Source organism: Orcinus orca, chromosome 14 (assembly GCF_937001465.1).
Source record: "Orcinus orca chromosome 14, mOrcOrc1.1, whole genome shotgun sequence".
Classification (NCBI taxonomy): Eukaryota; Metazoa; Chordata; class Mammalia; order Artiodactyla; family Delphinidae; genus Orcinus; species Orcinus orca.
In genome coordinates this window covers 33889400-33907783 of record NC_064572.1, presented here as the reverse complement: position 1 = coordinate 33907783, position 18384 = coordinate 33889400, and the positions used below count along the sequence as shown (strand labels likewise).

Sequence of the window (18384 nt, the reverse complement as noted above, 5' to 3'; positions counted from 1 at the left end):
CTGTCCTCCCCATCTGTTACCAAATTGTTGCCTCAATTACCTTTGCTTGAAACCTGCTGTTTGGAGGCAGTAGAGTCTGCAGTCACATAGCTTGGTGTCACGAAATCCAAAGCTTCCAAAACTGGACCACACTCCCTTCAAGGCCATCCCACGTGGCCTCCTCAAGTCCTGGCTCTTCTCCTTCCAATCCCCTTGCATACTGCTTTCAGATTAATAAGCATATAGCACAGCTTTAAATCCAATCTAGATGCTTCTGCCTGTTCAAGGCCTGCCATAATACAAATCTGTTCTACAAGTAAACTTATTTCTGAATTTTTCAAAACTGGGCCCCTTCCTCCAGTCAGTTCTAACTATTCTTACCTTTTCTTTACCCATTTCCTTTTTCTGGAGCGCCCTTCTTTTGCCATCCACCAACTCATGCCCTACTTGTCCTTCAAAGCTCAATGCCAATACCCTCCAAACAGCCATGCCTGACTATTCTAGCCTTTACTGATTCCCTTCTTTTCTAAGCAGTTTTAGCATTTACATGGCTTTTACCAAGTGAGGCAACTCTTAATTATATAATATATAATATCTGTTTGGTTGGCATTGCTTCATTTTTGGTATCTCCACAATCAAACTATAAGACAGATTCCATGCTCTCTGTTTCTGAGCTCTCCACAAACCCTAACATATACTTTGTTCACAGTGGATACAAGATAAAGACATACTGAAGGACTCCTTGAATGACAGTGCTCAGGGCAATACTTGTCATCTCAGGAGACATATTTGACCATGTCCCAGCTCTTCCCTTGCAACGGAAGGAGAAGAAACAGCTCAAGTCTCTAAAACTTCAGGACATTTAGAATCTTCAACCCTGTCAATTCCGGACCCTCCATTATTTTTTTAAACAGAGGGACATATTTTTATCACTATTTTGTATTTGGTCTGTCTGTTGGGGCAAGGGTTATCCTTCGATCTCTCGTCCTACAGAAGGAAGGTTGATTGCTGTTGGGGGTGTGCAGCCAGATTCCGTTCTGCCCTCCTTGCTTTGCTCTGGAATGGAAGAACCAACTCCACAGCCCCTCTGTGCCTATGAGTGCACACAGATCTGCCCAAAGACTAGAAATAAAGCAATTGAAGAGACTGCAAATGAAAAATCATCCTTGGAGAAAAAGGATACGAAATGGACCCCTATGGATTTCACACACTTAAAGGAGGCTGCTTCAAGTTCCTGGCTAAAGTCCATGCCAGTCCTGGTAATAGTCTAACAGATTCATCCATCTTCAGATTCCACTTGGCTTGCTCTTCCATCACTGCCAGCTTCCCAGACAGCGAGCGCACACTTGCACATCTATCTATATATATGCGGAAGTTTTAATCTACACCACCCTCCATTCCAATCTACCCAGCCCCGCTCCACACAGAGTGAAGCTATTGACCCTGCAAAGCAGCAGGGAAATGAATTTGATGACCCAGACTACTGTTTTTAAACCATTTCAGCAAGGCCTAGAATCAAAGGAAGGTACAATTTATTCAGCACTTAGTAAAGTCCTTTTACTTAGGAACAGAGTGCACAGACTGAAAATAGACTCCCGCTGCCACACAGATAAAATAAACCTGTCAACCACTACTGTCAAATCACTAGTCACCTCGATTAAATAAAAGAAACATTAGCATCTCTCAGCATCTGAGACTTCCACCAAGATTCTAAGCCCATGAAAGCATTATGAAGGGAAGAAAAAACTAAAGTGAGGGGTTCTGTTGAAAATGTCATCAAAGTATTTTACATAATTAGAAAATGCTAATAATAGCTCTGCACAGGGAACCAACACACTCTTTCCTCACACAGCCAGGGCAAAGCCACAGCATGGAGTCTGAGAGATGGCAGCCGAGGCCATGTACTTGCTTGGCAGGACCCACAGACCAACCGTGTCCGCCTCAGCAAAGAAGGCTTCCTTGTCAATTGCCAATGTGATTTTCTTTTTCTGTTTTCTTCTCTCTCTCTTTTTCTCTCCTTCTCCCTCGCCTGCTCTCCCTACCCACCTCCTTGTTTCTTTCTTTTTTTCCACAGCTTTCAATACACTTTCCATAGAGGAGAGTTGGATCCATCATACTTCTATGAACCTTCAATGAATCAGTCACATTTTATGAGAAACCATGTGATGGTTAGCTCCCTTGAAAGACTAATCAAAATATTCTGGAAGACTGAAGGCAGCAAACAAACAGGCTGCCTGAGTCATGGGTCTGATCTTAGGTGAGACCTACCAGGCAAAGTCACCATAACCATCAGATTGCTTGTTCCATCTCTTTAAATGGTCAATGAGAACCAACAAGCAATAGGCAAAAAGACTCCTTGATGCTGAACTGGTAAGAGAACCCAGATAAATGCACCTGTTTTCCTTGAGTCTTTGCTATTATTCTGCGTGGATTTTGTTTATAATGATCAAGTCTACTTAAGCTTTCACATTCCCCGTGGGTTGACATTAGCAAAATGGTACAAATATGAAAAATAGAAAAAGGTTTTTAAATTGTCTGAAAGAGACAGATTGCTTCCAAATCCTATAAGCCTAAAACAAATTGTGATGAAGTTTGGTTATCAAGCAGCCCCATCTTGTGCCCTCCCGGAAGTATTCTGCTTGCTGGCGTACAGTTTTTCTGGCCAACATCTCCCCATCCCAAACATCTCTGCCTACATTGACACATCTTCACCTACATCCATTTAATTTTCCTCTGATTTATTTCACTTTGGCTTATTTGAATAGTTGAAGCAAAACCCTCTGCATTTATGGCTTCTGAGAAAAGGTACTTTATGATATCTCAGGCTAAAACTGTTTAAAAAATAAAACTAAAAAACGCCAGCAGTTTTTCCTTCCACCTTTTTTTTCTTTTTTGGATGACACACATTGAGCTGCTTCATGGAGAAATACAGAAAAATCAATTGCTAAGCATAAAATGCAACTCACATTAAGGAAACTGCAAACAATAACTAATTATGATAAGTTGCTATGTAAATCACTCTGTGATGGTCCCAGCAATCAATTTCCAAAACAAACAGACCAAGCCCCTGGTTGGAGAAGAGGACGAGCTTCTAACGACTGTGTCAATAAAAATAATGGCAAGATTGCCAACGATGGATAGAAGTGGGGTATTATCATCTCCAAGCAGCTTTTCGTAACAGATTCCCCTCCGTTTCTTGCTTTCTTTCTTTCATACTTTTAAAGTCCAATGCTTAATCTGACAAGTTAACTATGGCACATCTTCAAGACTGTATAAGCATCAGGGGAAAAAAAGTAATAATTCAGGGATGTTCACTGGGTTTGCAATTACTTTGCAAAATGTGCGTGCAAACAATTGGAATGGGACCCTCAACGTGATAGCGGTTGGCAAGGTAGGATTACGGTAGATGTGCCGGCTTGGCTGTTTTTTGGGTTTTTTTTGCAGTATGCGGGCCTCTCACTGTTGTGGCCTCTCCCGTTGCAGAGCACAGGCTCCAGATGCGCAGGCTCCGCGGCCATGGCTCACGGGCCCAGCCGCTCCGCGGCATGTGGGATCTTCCCGGACCAGGGCACGAACCCGTGTCCCCTGCATCAGCAGGCGGACTCTCAACCACTGCGCCACCAGGGAAGCCCTTGGCTGTTTTAATTGGGCATCACCACTACCCCCTTCTGAGGTTTTCTCTGCAGCTCACAGGAGAAACTAGAAACTACATTTCCCAAAATTCCCTGTGTGCATAGCTCTCGGTTAGAGAGGGCCAAAGAGAGACACTGAGTATGATGTGGAAATCCAGAGAGGAGGGGCAGGGCAATGCGTGGGTAGTCCTAACCTTTGAAGAACTTCTTGAGAATCACCGCCGCCTTGGTGCTGCAGACCGAGAAAGTCAGGAGGAGATTCCCAAGTATTCCTGAGATGCACAGAATCTTCAGCAGCTCTTGAGAATCACCGGTCACAGAGGTGAGACTCTGGGTGACACCTTCCCTGTCAGTCCTTTCCTGTATGTGTAAGCCTCTCATTCCTTACATTAAAGCCCTTCATAATTTGAATGGTGTGCATTCAATTTTCCCTGTCTGAATTCAGGTTGATACCATAGCATTTTTCCCTTTGGTTTTTCAAACTATCTCTGCTCCTGAATGTATAGATTTGTAATTTTTTAAAAAGGGTGGAGGGAGGGGAGTAACAGGCAACTCTTTTGACAGAAGTTGGCAAGGACGCTGTACTTTACCACAGCCTTAGCACCCCAGGCAGCGGATTGCTTTATGTGTCCTGTGTAAAGGACAAATGTCTGGGGTGGCCTGGGAATCTAGGACACAGAGCTTGGATGCTTCTTCCTTGCCTCTGTTGCTGAGTGATTCAGCTCCCCTAGCAATTGTTGGGGGTGTCTTCCTCTGTTAAATGGGAAAACTAACATTTACCCTCTCCACCTTATTGGGTTTATTTATGGTCTATGCTCTAAATAGAAATGTTTTCCCAAAAGACACAATGGTCTATAAAGATGCAAATTCTGCTTCTAACAGCTACCAGATAGAGTGGCATGCAGGGGTATATCCATTTCTGTGATAAACGTTTCAACATTCCTCATAATGTGGCTACCCACTGAGGAGGTAGTATGTATGCAGACTATCACTGGGTAGCAGTTGGAATCACTGACATAGCCCCATATTCCCCATATTCTGAAGACATGCTCAGACCTAGAGGAGAATTCTCAGAGAGACTTTAAGCGGACCATTCTAAAACCCTATCTTTACCACAACCTGCATCTTACTGAACTTCCATCCCCTTCTTTGAGAACTTCTGTTCTAGTAAAATAATTCCATGAGTTGCTTTAATTCATCCTAGTCCTTTCCATCATCAAAACACCAGCGTTTGAAAACTCTGACATTAAAATAACTATCTACTTGGAAGTTGTGCAATACGGCTAAATGCCTTCTGGCAATGAACCAATAGATACAGCTCCAATCCAAGATGGTGTGTGTGGGTTTCTGAAAGCAACAGAGTTGAGGTCTGACGTCCACAAGACAGGCCGCTCCCTTCAGTATGTGATCACCCCCAAAGGCAGATGGGTTTCCTTCCTCAGATGCAATCTAGTTACCTCGCAATTTACATGCAACAGGGGTACTTAGATACCAACAAGAGGTACCTAAGTCACTGACTTTCCCCTGGGTTTCTATCACTCATCATTTACTGAACAAATATTTATTGATCGCTGATTAAGTAGGAGGCCCTGTGCCAGGCACTGCGAAAATAGTGGCGAGTAAACAGACATCAGCACCTCCACCCCCTACCCCACACCAACCGCCCCCCCTCCGCCCCACCGCCAAGAGCTGCCATCTGGGAAGACAGTCCCTGAAAAGGGAAAACTGACCTAAAGCAAATGGACAGGGTGAGATCAGAGGAATCTTCTTTGGAGCTGTTGTACTGAAGCTGATACCTGACGAATGAGTAGGAGTTAATGATGTGAAAGGGAAGGAGAGTTAGAATCTGTACTGCCCCTCAGGGAGCTTTCATTCATGAGGAGTTCAAGACATACATAGTCCTGACCCCTGTCATACAAAGCAGAATATGAGCAATGGCACTAAGGAGAGAGAAACAAATATTGTAAGTACCTCAACTAGGGGAAAAATTCAATACAGGTAAGATCAGTAAAAATTTCATGCAGGAAGAACAAAGTACTGGGCATTACTGTCCCCATGAGGTTTAGATTATCTACACGTTACAGATGGAAAAATAGAGTCCCCTGTCTCCTGATCATTATTCTGGGCCCAGACTTCCTTTGCATTTGAATCTACAGTCCTTAGGACATGAATCTCTGGCCTATCATACTCGACATTGGAAGTTACATAAAAGGACAAGCAAAGGGAAGATGGCAAGTATAGAAAAATAGCAATTTGCACATGAACTACTGCCCACAGTTTGTGTAGTCGTTGGTGCGGAATGAAAAGAGATTGGGAACCGAATGAACCAAAAATTATTTACAAATAGAATTTCCACTTAGGACTTTATAGACCAACTTTCAAACATCATGGAGGATTTCACCTGGGAAAGAATTGGTGTCATTTGCCTTCACAACGTGGAAGTACCTCTCTGGATAAATGTTTGTAGGCTGTTGCCATGAAAATATTAACAAACGACACTCAAAAAGTTTGGTGATTTATGGAATCAGAAATTTAGAATAATTTCTTTCACTTAAATACAAAATAAACCAAGATGGCATTAAGTGGTTTCTTTCTGGATGCTGCAAACTATGGCTTTCCTCATTTGTCACTGCATGATTCATGCCAAGGTGAAATATATCAGTCACATATTTTCCCCACGCACATCAGTCCAATAATAATTCAGCCTAATGAGCTTCTTTGGTTCTGTCTTTACTGGTCTCCTCATGAACATAAGTCCAAAGACCTGGCCGTCGTTTCATGACGCTGTCTTGCTCTTTTCAACATCCAAGTACTTAGCACAGATCAGGCAACTAATGCCTCAAATGCATTAAATGTGTATTAATTACTCAGGAAATTCAAGACAGCTGCTCTTGGCTCCCTTTAAATAATGTTTTCCCTATTGATGTTGGGCTCTGATATCATTCAAGGGGGCCTATTTTCACTCTAACCATGTTAGGTATTTTTCCATATTCCAAATATTAACCAAAATATCTTCAAAACTATTGTTTTATATTCCATTTCTTCAAGGTTCAGATTCTTTATTTTACTGTTACGACGACAGATGACCTTTGCCCTATTACTGATGACTATCACTATGGGGTCCTCCTGCTGTGAAATCTCAATTTCGTGGCCAGATCAACTCAAGTAGGCTTGAGGGCTCCGAGACTTCAGTTCCTACTCATGTAGTCAACGGGCTACACAGTTAAAACTACCCTTATTCAAATGCAAGAGACCATCTATGAGAATATGATGCTAGGCTTAATTTGTTATTCCTTCTAGAGAGCGTATTATTGTTTGCCTAGAGGAATCCCCGCCACCCCCCGCCACCCAGTAAAACAGTCTCTAAAGGGATATACTCACAACCTTCATAAGGACATTCAGCAGAAGAGATCTGTTCACACCCCTCAAAATATAACATGTCGGAAGCTATTTATTCTACCTGACTTTGAGCAAAATTGACTTTCACAAGTTTGACACTTACTGAATGGAATCACAGTTGAACCCTAATTGAACCAACACATATTTAAATGTAGAAAAGTTCCACTGGGCCCAGACATCAAACAGACAACACAGGTCCAAGTCACAGACACCTGGAATCCTGCATTACTCTGTGGACCGTTTCCTGCAGAATATAAGTGTGCCATTTGCCTGAAACCTCCATGTCTTCCTTAGAGGGCCAGCTCTACTTTCTGATAATCTCTACAGACTTGGCTCCGACCCACTCATCCTGCTGTGCAGCTTGGATGACAAAGCTGGAAGAGGCCTTATTCAGTGTCCCCTGCATGTACAAGGATAATTTCCTGCTTGGAGAAGCAATGTTTAAAGTATGTAATGCCCTCAATCTTAGCCTGTTCTTACTTATCCTTGGAAGGTAGATTCACAATTACGAAACATGACTGTGGTCATAACCAGAATAAAATGGGGTAAACAAGTTACATCACATGGCCTCTTCCTGTCCTAACTAATTCCAACAAAGCTGGTCACATAGTCCTTGGCCTGAGCAGCCAGGTTAGGGATAAAGCATGTTTAAATTATATTCCTTGCAGACTTTAGAGATGGCAATAGGAATTCAAGGCTTTGGAAGAACTGGGTAAGCCAAATTAAAGTTTCAAGGATCAGAGAATTCAGGGAAAACTGCATATTGATTCGCCTTAATGTTACTAGGCAAACGGGAATTCCTTTTAGCTGTAACGTAGAGTTCATTCATTTCGAAATTACAGATTTCAGCTATTATACTCCCAAACAGTGACACTTTTACAAATATTAGTGAGTTTCCTAATTTCTCTCCATCACTTTCCCTGGAGGAAATGACCTCCTTAGTAATTTTTAAGTACGATAATCTCTTTGTTTAAAGAAAAAGTATCACAAAATTATATTCCACCATAGACTTATTTGCCTTCCCAATAGACTGCCACTAAATTCTGTTGAATATGAGTGAAAATCACTAGGCTTGACAGGTATGGTTTTCTCATCAAGGACTTGAAAAGCACTGTGTTCCTTCCAAAGTGCCGAGACAGCAGTAATGAGCCCCGAGCTCCGCACAGGCCGGTGTCCCTCCCTGCAGCCACTGAGAGCAATAAAAAGCAGGGTTCCTACCTCGGTGACTGGTGAGTTCCCTGGAAGCAGAAGGCAGGGGTGTGTAGCGGCTCTTCGGAGAGGCGGCAACGCTGTCACCAGAGGCCTGCGTGAGAAAAACCACACCAACATGAAGCCACACCAAACACTAAATACCTTCATTTACCCAACTTGTCTCCTCGGGATCTGGGTTTGGAGAAAATATTATGGACCAAGACTCTTCTTAGGGAGCAAGAGTTGTCTGTGTTGAGATAATATTCTGCTAAGTGTAGGGTCGATTACCAAGCTTCCAGGGGACTTGGTACAGGTGGAAGGGCTCTGACACAAGGGGATGGTTTGTTTACTGTGCTGAACTTCAAGGAGGAGGAGGCAAGGAGAAGTTGAAGGCAGGAAATGATGCAGACTTCGATTTCTGCCACAGGCCTCCTACCAATACTTCCCACGGATCGAATGTTCACTGTGCGGAGATTTCTATGGAAACCAGTGAAGAGGCTGAGCTTTGCCCCCAGGGTGGATGGGACAAACAAGCCTGGTTTACTGGACCCAGTGGCATGGAGATAATGGGAAGCTGAAGACAAAAGGCCTGGCAGCATGAAGTGACCCTAGAGAAGGATACAAACCATTGCAGACCCTGCAACTGGGGTTCTGGCTACATTTTACAATAGCACTGAAAAACCCATCTGAAATTTGAAATACAGTGGTCGTCGACAAAACTTTGCCATTTCAAAGTCTAAAAGAAAATATTCTGAAATCTATCTACGAAGATGCTTTTTTTTAACTGTACACAAGGCTCTTTAACCATTCGATTCTATATAGTGTGACGCAGGCTACTAACTCTCTTTCCCTAACACTACATCCATGGGGGCTAAGGCAGGAGGAAAGGACCACAGCCGGAGAGTCAGGTGTCACTCAGAGCTAATGACCAGTATGTCACATTCTGAGTGTGGCTGCGTGGAGTACGAAGCACCACCACTGCAATTCTTACTGAGACTTCTGAATCAAACACTACTTTTTTTTTTTTTAATATCCAAAAAAGAACATCTGCTAGGATCAAAATCCTAAGCTTACAACCTTTCCAAGCTTCATGAAAAAGTAAATTTCATTAATGCTACATTTTTCTTTCTGGAAAAGGAAATACATTCTATGGGATATATTTGCCCTGGTAGGAGGAGGCCTTTTCTCCAAAGAGATTATCGACATTATAGGAATCAAAACTAAGTAGGAGATTAGACCTACTTGCTAGAAAAACCCTTTAAACCCCGTTTCTGACATTTGAGATGTTTGATTAAGCAGCTTTCAGTGGAGACTTACAGAAAGAGTTCTGAATGCCACAAAAGCAGAAGCTCTGTCCCTAAGGTAGAGACAGATTTCGGGTAGCATTACTTCATCTCAGCAGCAAGAGAAATATATGGTGTTTAAAGTTTGATCCAAAGGTATTGGGTCTAGAAAGATCAAAGTTCAGTCACCAAGAAAAATGTTTTAAAAAGTACCCAAGATTTGTAAGATACTGCATCATTAGACATTTAGGATGCTGCAACAATGTAAAAGAGTCAGCAATTAGATTAAAATTCAAACATTAGAATCACCAGGTGTTTCTCCATTTGGCATCAAGGTCTCCTGTTATCCCTACATGATAAATGAGACACAATGACATGTTCTGAATATGGCATCTATTCAATGCTCGAGGCAGGATATATGCGGCAGAGGAATGGGGAATGTCCTTCCACAAATCTACTGTACTTCCTCCATAAGAGGCCATAGCTTCTTTCTCTGTCAATGTTTCTACTCCACCTTGTTGCTAAAAAAAGCCTAAAATTCCAGGATGAGTTTTAGGTTGCTATATTGTGATATTTCTTGGTGCTTTTAATCTCAATTTGGGCTGTTGACAACTTGATGACAGCTTTTCCTAAAATTACTGGAAGAAACTACCTTTCAGCAAATACCTCTGACGGGGAAAAACATACGAGTTGTGTAACCAAGAGTAAAATAGCGATTTAACTTTTATTTCCAATTGTAGTCAAAGCAAAAACTGTGTGGCTTGAGTTCTGTTTTGCAGTCATCATTCTTCGCCTAGCACTTAATTACTTTTCTGCTAAGTGTCCATTTATAAACTCAAGTCATGGAAAAGAATCCAGGAAGAGAACAATTTTGCAAACTATGCCTTTTGGTGAGACTTTCATGGCTGGATGTTGGGGAAAACCGCTACAAACCAAGGTTCTAACTACCAGTTCTTTGACTTGGCTTTTAGCAAAATGAACTCCATGTGATCTTTTCAATAGTGATGTTGAAAATTATGCTTAGAAGCATGATTCAGAAAAGCACAATTATCATATGAAAGAAATGGACAAGACAATGTCTTAAATTTGCATTCTACCTGCCCCAGAATAAAGAACTCCCCTTGAAACTGAAGCAATACACTCACAGTATATCAAGAATGAAATAATAGAAACATAAGTGGAAATATTTAATGTTTTCTTTTACCTGGATTAAGGAAGGATGCTTAAAATGGGAACAGGGAAATCAGGGTAAATCGGAATCCTAAGAACTACAAATAATTCTCTAATCTTTAAGTACTTGCCAAATTTTCTAACGACCTGTGGCAAAGAATTACTTTTACATTTGAAATCACCCGTTAGAGAATTTTTGCAACATCTACAATAAAATATTAGCATCCAGAATACCTATATCCCTAAATAAATAAAAATATAATAAAAAATGGGCAAAGGAAAACTCAGACAATTCAAAGAAGAGGAAACCTGAGTAGTCAATAAATAAAAGAGAAGATGGTCAAATTTACTAGTCCTAAAGGCAATGCAAATTAAAACAAGATGCAATTATTTTTTTGTCCATCATAGTTGGCAAACTTTTAAGTCTCACAATAGCGAGTGCTACAGAGAATGAAGGACAACAAATCTCAACCTCTCATCCTTTGCCAGTGGGAACGTACATTGGTTCAACTACGCAGGAGAGTAGCTTAGCAATATCTAATAAAATTGAAAACTGGTACTGCAATTCCCTTTAAAATATATACGATGGAAAATTTTACTCAGGTCTGTAAGGTGGAACATAGAACAATGTTTATTGCAGCATTATTTACAACAGAACAAATTGGAAATAATTCAAATGTCTATCAATGAGGAAAATCGATAAATAAAATGTTGTATATTCACATGACAGAATAATATTTAGCACTTAAGAGCAATAAAGCTGATTTATATATCTCAATTTGAGTAGCTCTAAAAATTTAATAAAAAGTGAAAATGCAAGTTGCAGAATGATAAATGTAGAGCAATATTATTTATGTATACATGTAGTTCTTTGATCTCATATGTGTATACGGAAAGGTCTAAAAATTATAAAAGTTATACACTAAATTCATGAAAATGGTTGCCTCTACCACAGGGCACAGGAATAGGACTGGGGCTAATGGGAAAGAGGGTGAGCTTCAATTTTACAGATAAGGTTTATTTCTTTTATTGAAAGATAAGACATGAAAAAAAATGTCAAGATATTAGAAAATACAAACCCTGTATGGTAGCTGAACATCCTCATTACTTTTCAAACTTTTCTACATTTTTGCAATTTCTCAGAATTAAACATGAAAATTGAAAAAACAGACTCCTATTTTCTCTCTGATCCATAAGTCCTATGTTGATATAAACCCATAATTAGAGGAAATTTCCTCTAACAATTTTCTAGTACTTGCCCAACATGGATTCAGGTCATCTCTGGTTGGCTTTTTGTGATGAAATATCCCATTTCTAATTCTTCCAAAGCTACTGAGTATGACAATAGAATGGAAAAAGCCAATAAGCAGTAGTAACTATAAATTCCCCCTTCACACCAAGGCCTGAAATGCTCGTTCCAGCCCGGTAAGCACTTCTGCTTAAGATCTGCCAAAGCATACTGAAGGTTTCTGTACTTGTCTCCTACTCACAATTGGAGAGTTGCTAATAATTTTTTAAACTCACATCAATAATGACAATGGTCACTAATATACTGTGCTTTGCAATTTCTATAATGCAGGAAGGAAGGAAGAACTTTGGCAACCTCATTGGAAAAGACTGAATGAAAGTACAGTACAAGAGATTTGCAAAGTGAGAATTTCACTCTGCGGTTCCAGAAAACAAATGTCTTTAGATGAATGTGTAAAATTCGAGCCCCCTCCCATTGGGTGCGTTCCCTGAAAACCTGCATTCCAGTGGATATTTCTGAACATCATGGATGCCCGGAAGGAACATGATACAGACCACAGGAGGAGAGATTTGGCAGGCTTCAAGACAAGAAGGGGGCAGCTACAAAGTTGTTTAATAGTCATAAATCTCCCACTATTTTTCACAAAATACCATCTAAGACCACAGCTCCACAACTCATTCCCCATCACTCAGCTCAAGTGGAGCGCTCTGGCATGCTCACTCACCCTTAAATCATACACTGCATAAAGTGATCCCAGGTCTGGGAAATTTGTCAGCCTCTTTCAAGTAAAAGCAATCTTCGCTTTTCATCACAATTCATTCCCTGAAACTGTGGTATAAAGCTGACTCTTCTAAAAACATTTATTTTCTCTCATAAGAAAAAGTATCACTCATTTATTATTAAGGATTTAATAAACACCTACTATATGCCAGGCCCTGTGTAGAGAATACCAAGAAAAATAAAATGAGGACCTTGGCTGCATTCCCAACTCATCAAAAAGAATAAGAAGGAGAAATTAGAATCATGATTAATGCTGGTTAGTAAGAGTCACCAACTCAAAGCCTGATCCCCATACTCTGCATCATCACAGAACTTTGACCCTGACCTCTATGATGACAGCTGAACACTTGGACCAGTAATTACATCCTTGCTTATTTCTTCTTCATACTAACAGAGAACTTTCAAGATTAACTCTACTAACTTTCCAAGATTAACTATACTGTTACCCTTGTACCCAACATGCTGCTAGAAAGACAGAAAGAAGTCAATGCATAATGCTTGAATGAATAAAACATTTTAATGTCAAAGAGAAAACTATACACCATGATTGTAATTCAACACAAAAGTATAGGCCAAGTTGCCAGAATCAGAGGTAAAGACTTGACAGCATCTCAAGGATTAAGTTAAAAGCCACAGAACCGGCCTAAGGTGGAGTCTTCCCACTTGCTCACATGTGAAGGCACCAGGCCTTTCAGTGTGAGGACAGACAGAAAGCCTCCACCACAGACCCACTGTGCTGGAAATGACAGACAGGTGGGGGAACAGGAAAACCATATACTGGTCCAGAGCCAGAAGCCAAAAAACTGAGAGAAAAAAAGGCAGTATGGTGGGATGAGGATGGGCCAGGAACCAAGGGACCAAGAAAGGGCCCAAATGGGCAAAAGGAAGAGTGAAAAAGAGCTGAGCATTCAGCTGACTGATGGAGGTGAGGGGTAATTCAGAGCAGAAGTCAGTCAAAGAAGGGTTGGGGTGAGGGGGAGGGTTGTGCCGAAGGCTCTCGGGAAGGCTCTCAGGAAGCCCTTTGCAGGCAAAACAGCCTCCAGAGTTTGCCACTGTTTGTATCTGATCTACAGGGGGTCCAGTTCTGCCAGTGCCTAAAAGGCCATCAGGCCCAGAGCTGTAGTTCTGAAATGTTTATGAGAGGAAGGCAGGAAGGAAGGAAAAGAAACAGGAATGGAAAACAGGAAGCAAGGGCTATAGACTGGGCATTTTTTGGACCTTTACACAAATAATCAAATTACGGAATGTCAGAGCTGTAAAAGACCTTTTCAATCATCGAGAGTGGTGGTTTCCAAAATACTTTTAGCAGACACTCATATAACAAGAAAAAATAAAACAACATAAATACTGGGCATTATGGAAATATTCATAATTACATGTGGTAACCAAATATAATATAAAAGAGATAAATATGCAAAAATTTTATTACACAAAATTCAGTGAACACAGTTAATATAAGAATAGTACATCCACTACGATTTTTAACAACATAAAATTTATAACGGGTAAAAGTTAATAAGCAGAGATTGAAAGATTTTTGTGAATAATGTGGTTTGGGAGGATTTAATTTTTAAATTCTATTTAATGGTGCCATTGCTTCTGGCAGTTTAAAATATTTAAAAATTAAAATCCTACAAGGGCAGATCTGAAACAACACATTTTCCAACAAGTATCTTTCCAATCTCTCCCATCAAAGGGCAAGGAGAAGCAGCAGAAGGAGGGACAGTAGGAGTTAAGGAGGAAGGAGATGGGGGGTAGAAAAGAAAGGAGGCACGGGGTGGGATAGGAACAAATGTTTCTTGAATGCATTCTAAGTCTAATGGTTTTCCAATGTGTCAGTATATCCTATTATTACTCTCATGTGAGAAAAAAGAAAACTGAGGCATGGAAAGGATAAGTCACATGTCCAAGACTACACAGTTCTAAAATCCAGAGTGGGATTAAAAACCAAGTCAGGAGGACCTGCGTGGAAGGGTGAGAGGCAGCACATTGGAAAGGAGGGCCTCTGGAGTGTGTAATTCCGGAGTGTGGAGCCGTGTGGCTGACAGGGGCTTAGTGTTCTGGCCAGGTGTCAAGCCTGTGCCGCTGAGGTGGGAGAGCCGAGTGTAGAACATTGGTCCACCAGAGACCTCCGAGCTCCAGGTAATATCAAACAGCGAAAGCTCTCCCAGAGATCCCCATCCCAATGCTAAGACTCAGCTCCACTCAACAAACAGCAAGCTACGGTGCTGGACATCCTATGCCAAACAACTAGCAAGACAGGAACACAACCCCACCCATTAGGAGAGAAGTTGCCTAAACTCATAATAAGGTCACAGACACCCCAAAACCCCAACCCCCAGATGTGTTCCTGCCCACAAGAAAGACAAGATCCAGCCTCATCCACCAGAACACAGGCACTAGTCCTCTCCGCCAGGAAGCCTACACAGCCCACTGAACCAACCTTAGCCACTGGGGGCAGACACCAAAAATAACAGCAACTAAGAACCTGCAGCCTGCGAAAAGGAGACTCCAAACACAGTAAGCTAAGCAAAACGAGAAGACAGAGAAACACACAGCAGATGAAGGAGCAAGGCAAAAACCCACCAGACCTAACAAATGAAGATGAAATAACCTGAAAAATAATTCAGAGTAATGATAGTAAAGATGCTCCAAAATCTTGGAAATAGAATGGAGAAAATACAAGAAATGTTTAACAAGGACCTAGAAGAACTAAAGAGCAAACAAATAATGATGAAAAACACAATAAATGAAATAAAAAATTCTCTAGAAGGAATCAATAGCAAAATAACTGAGTCAGAAGAACGGATAAGTAATCTGGAAGATAAAATAGTGGAAATATCTACTGCAGAGCAGAATAAAGAAAAAAGAATGAAAAGAATTGAGGACAGTCTCAGAGACCTCTGGGACAACATTAAATGCACCAACATTCGAATTATAGGAGTGCCAGAAGAAGAAGAGAAAAAGAAAGGGACTGAGAAAATATTTGAAGAGATTATAGTTGAAAACTTCCCTAATATGGGAAAGGTAACAGTTAATCAAGTCCAGGAAGCACAGAGAGTCCCATACAGGATAAATCCAAGGAGAAACATGCTAAGACACATGTTAATCAAGCTATCAAAAATTAAATACAAAGAAAATACAGCAGCAAGGGAAAAACAACAAATAACATACAAGGGAATCCCCATACGGTTAACAGCTAAACTTTCAGCAGAAACTCTGCAAGCCAGAAGGGAGTGGGAAGACATATTTAAAGTGATGAAAGGGAAAAACCTACAATCAAGATTATTCTACCCAGCAAGGATCTCATTCAGATTCCACGGAGAAATTGAAACCTTTACAGACAAGCAAAAGCTAAGAGAGCTCAGCACCGCCAAACCAGCTTTACAACAAATGCTAAAGGAACTTCTCTGGCAGGAAACACAAGAAAAGGAAAAGACCTACAATAACAAACCCAAAACAATTAAGAAAATGGTAACAGAACATACATATGGATAATTACCTTAAATATAAATGGATTATGCTCCCATCAAAAGACATAGACTGGCTGAATGGATACAAAAACAAGACCCATATATATGCTGTCTACAAGAGACCACTTCAGACATAGGGACACATACAGACTTAAAGTGAGGGGATGAAAAAGATATTCCATGCAAATGGAAATCAAAAAAACCTGGAGGAGCAATTCTCATATCAGACAAAATAGACTTTAAAATAAAGACTATCACAAGAGACAAAGAAGGACACTACATAATGATCAAGGGATCAATCCAAGAAGATATAACAATTGTAAATATTTATGCACCCAACACATGAGCACCTCAATACATAAGGCAAATGCTAACAGCCACAAAAGGGGAAATTGACAGTGACACAATCATAGTACGGGACTTTAACACCCCACTTTCACCAATGGACAGATCATCCAAAATGAAAATAAATAAGGAAACACAGCTTTAAATGATACATTAACAACATAGACTTAATTGATATTTATAGGACATTCCACCCAAAAACAATAGAATACATTTTCTTCTCAAGTGCTCATGGAATATTCTCCAGGATAGATCATATCTTGGGTCACAAATCAAGCCTTGGTAAATTTAAGAAAACTGAAATCGTATCAAGTATCTTTTCTGACCTCAATGCTATGAGACTAGATATCAATTACAGGAAAAAAATCTGTAAAAAATACAAACATATGGAAGCTAAACAAAACACTACTAAATAACCAAGAGATCACTGAAGAAATCAAAGAGGAAATAAAAAAATACCTAGAAATGAATGACAATGAAAACACGATGACCCAGAAACTACGGGATGCAGCAAAAACAGTTCTATGAGGGAAGTTTATAGCAATACAATCCTACCTCAAGCAACAAGAAACATCTCAAATAAAAAACCTAAGCTTATACCTAAAGCAATTAGAAAAAGAAGAACAAAAAATCCCCAAAGTTAGCAGAAGGAAAGAAATCATAAAGATCAGATCAGAAATAAATGAAAAAGAAAAGAAGGAAACAATAGCAAACATCAATAAAACTAAAAGCTGGTTCTTTGAGAAGATAAACAAAACTGATAAACCATTAGCCAGACTCAACAAGAAAAAAAGGTAGAACAGTCAAATCAATAGAATTAGAAATGAAAAAGGAGAAGTAACAATTGATACTGCAGAAATACAAATGATCATAAGACATTACTACAAGCAACTATATGCCAATAAAATGGACAACCTGGAAGAAATGGACAAACTCTTACAAAAGCACAACCTTCTCAGACTGAAGCAGGAAGAAATAGAAAATATAAACAGACCAATCACAAGCACTGAATTTGAGACTGTGATTAAAAATCTTCCAACAAACAAAAGCCCAGGACCAGATGGCTTCACAAGTGAACTCTATCAAAGCTTTAGAGAAGAGCTAACACCTATCCTTCTCAAATTCTTCCAACATATAGCAGAGGGAGGAACACTCCCAAACTCATTCTCCGAGGCCACCATCACCCTGATACCAAAACCAGACAAAGATGTCACAAAGAAAGAAAACTACAGGCCAATATCACTGATGAACATAGATGCAAAAATCCTCAACAAAATACTAGCAAACAGAATCCAACAGCACATTAAAAGGATCATACACCACGATCAAGTGGGGTTTATCTCAGGAATGCAAGGATTCTTCAATATAGGGAAATCAATCAATGTGATACACCATATTAACAAACTGAAGGATAAAAACCATATGATCATCTCAATAGATGCAGAAAAAGCTTTCAACAAAATTCAACACCCATTTATGATAAAAAACCCTCCAGAAAGTAGGCATAGAGGGAACTTACCTCAACATAATAAAGGCCATATATGACAAACCCACAACCAACATCGTTCTCAGTGGTGAAAAACTGAAACCATTTCCTCTAAGACCAGGAACAAGACAAAGCTGTCCACTCTCACCACTATTATTCAACATAGTTTTGGAAGTTTTAGCCACAGCAATCAGAGAAGAAAAAGAAATAAAAGGAATCCAAATCGGAAAAGAAGAAGTAAAGCTGTCACTGTCTGCAGATGACATACTATACATAGAGAATCCTAAAGATGCTACCAGAAAACTACTAGAGCTAATCAATGAAGCTGGTAAAGCAGCAGGATACAAAATTATGCACAGAAATCTCTTGCACTCCTATACACTAATGATGAAAAATC

General features: G+C 40.2%; 1 protein-coding gene across 2 annotated transcripts in view; it reads right to left on the bottom strand.

Moving 5' to 3' along the window:
• The window catches only part of LRMDA (leucine rich melanocyte differentiation associated), a 1119714-nt gene that overhangs the window by 236116 nt on the left and 865214 nt on the right, over positions 1–18384 (bottom strand). For both annotated transcript variants that reach the window (XM_049697257.1, XM_049697258.1), the window contains one exon: positions 8229–8313. In XM_049697257.1, coding sequence (XP_049553214.1) covers positions 8229–8313 — 85 coding nt within the window. The remainder of the gene's footprint in view (positions 1–8228; positions 8314–18384) is intronic.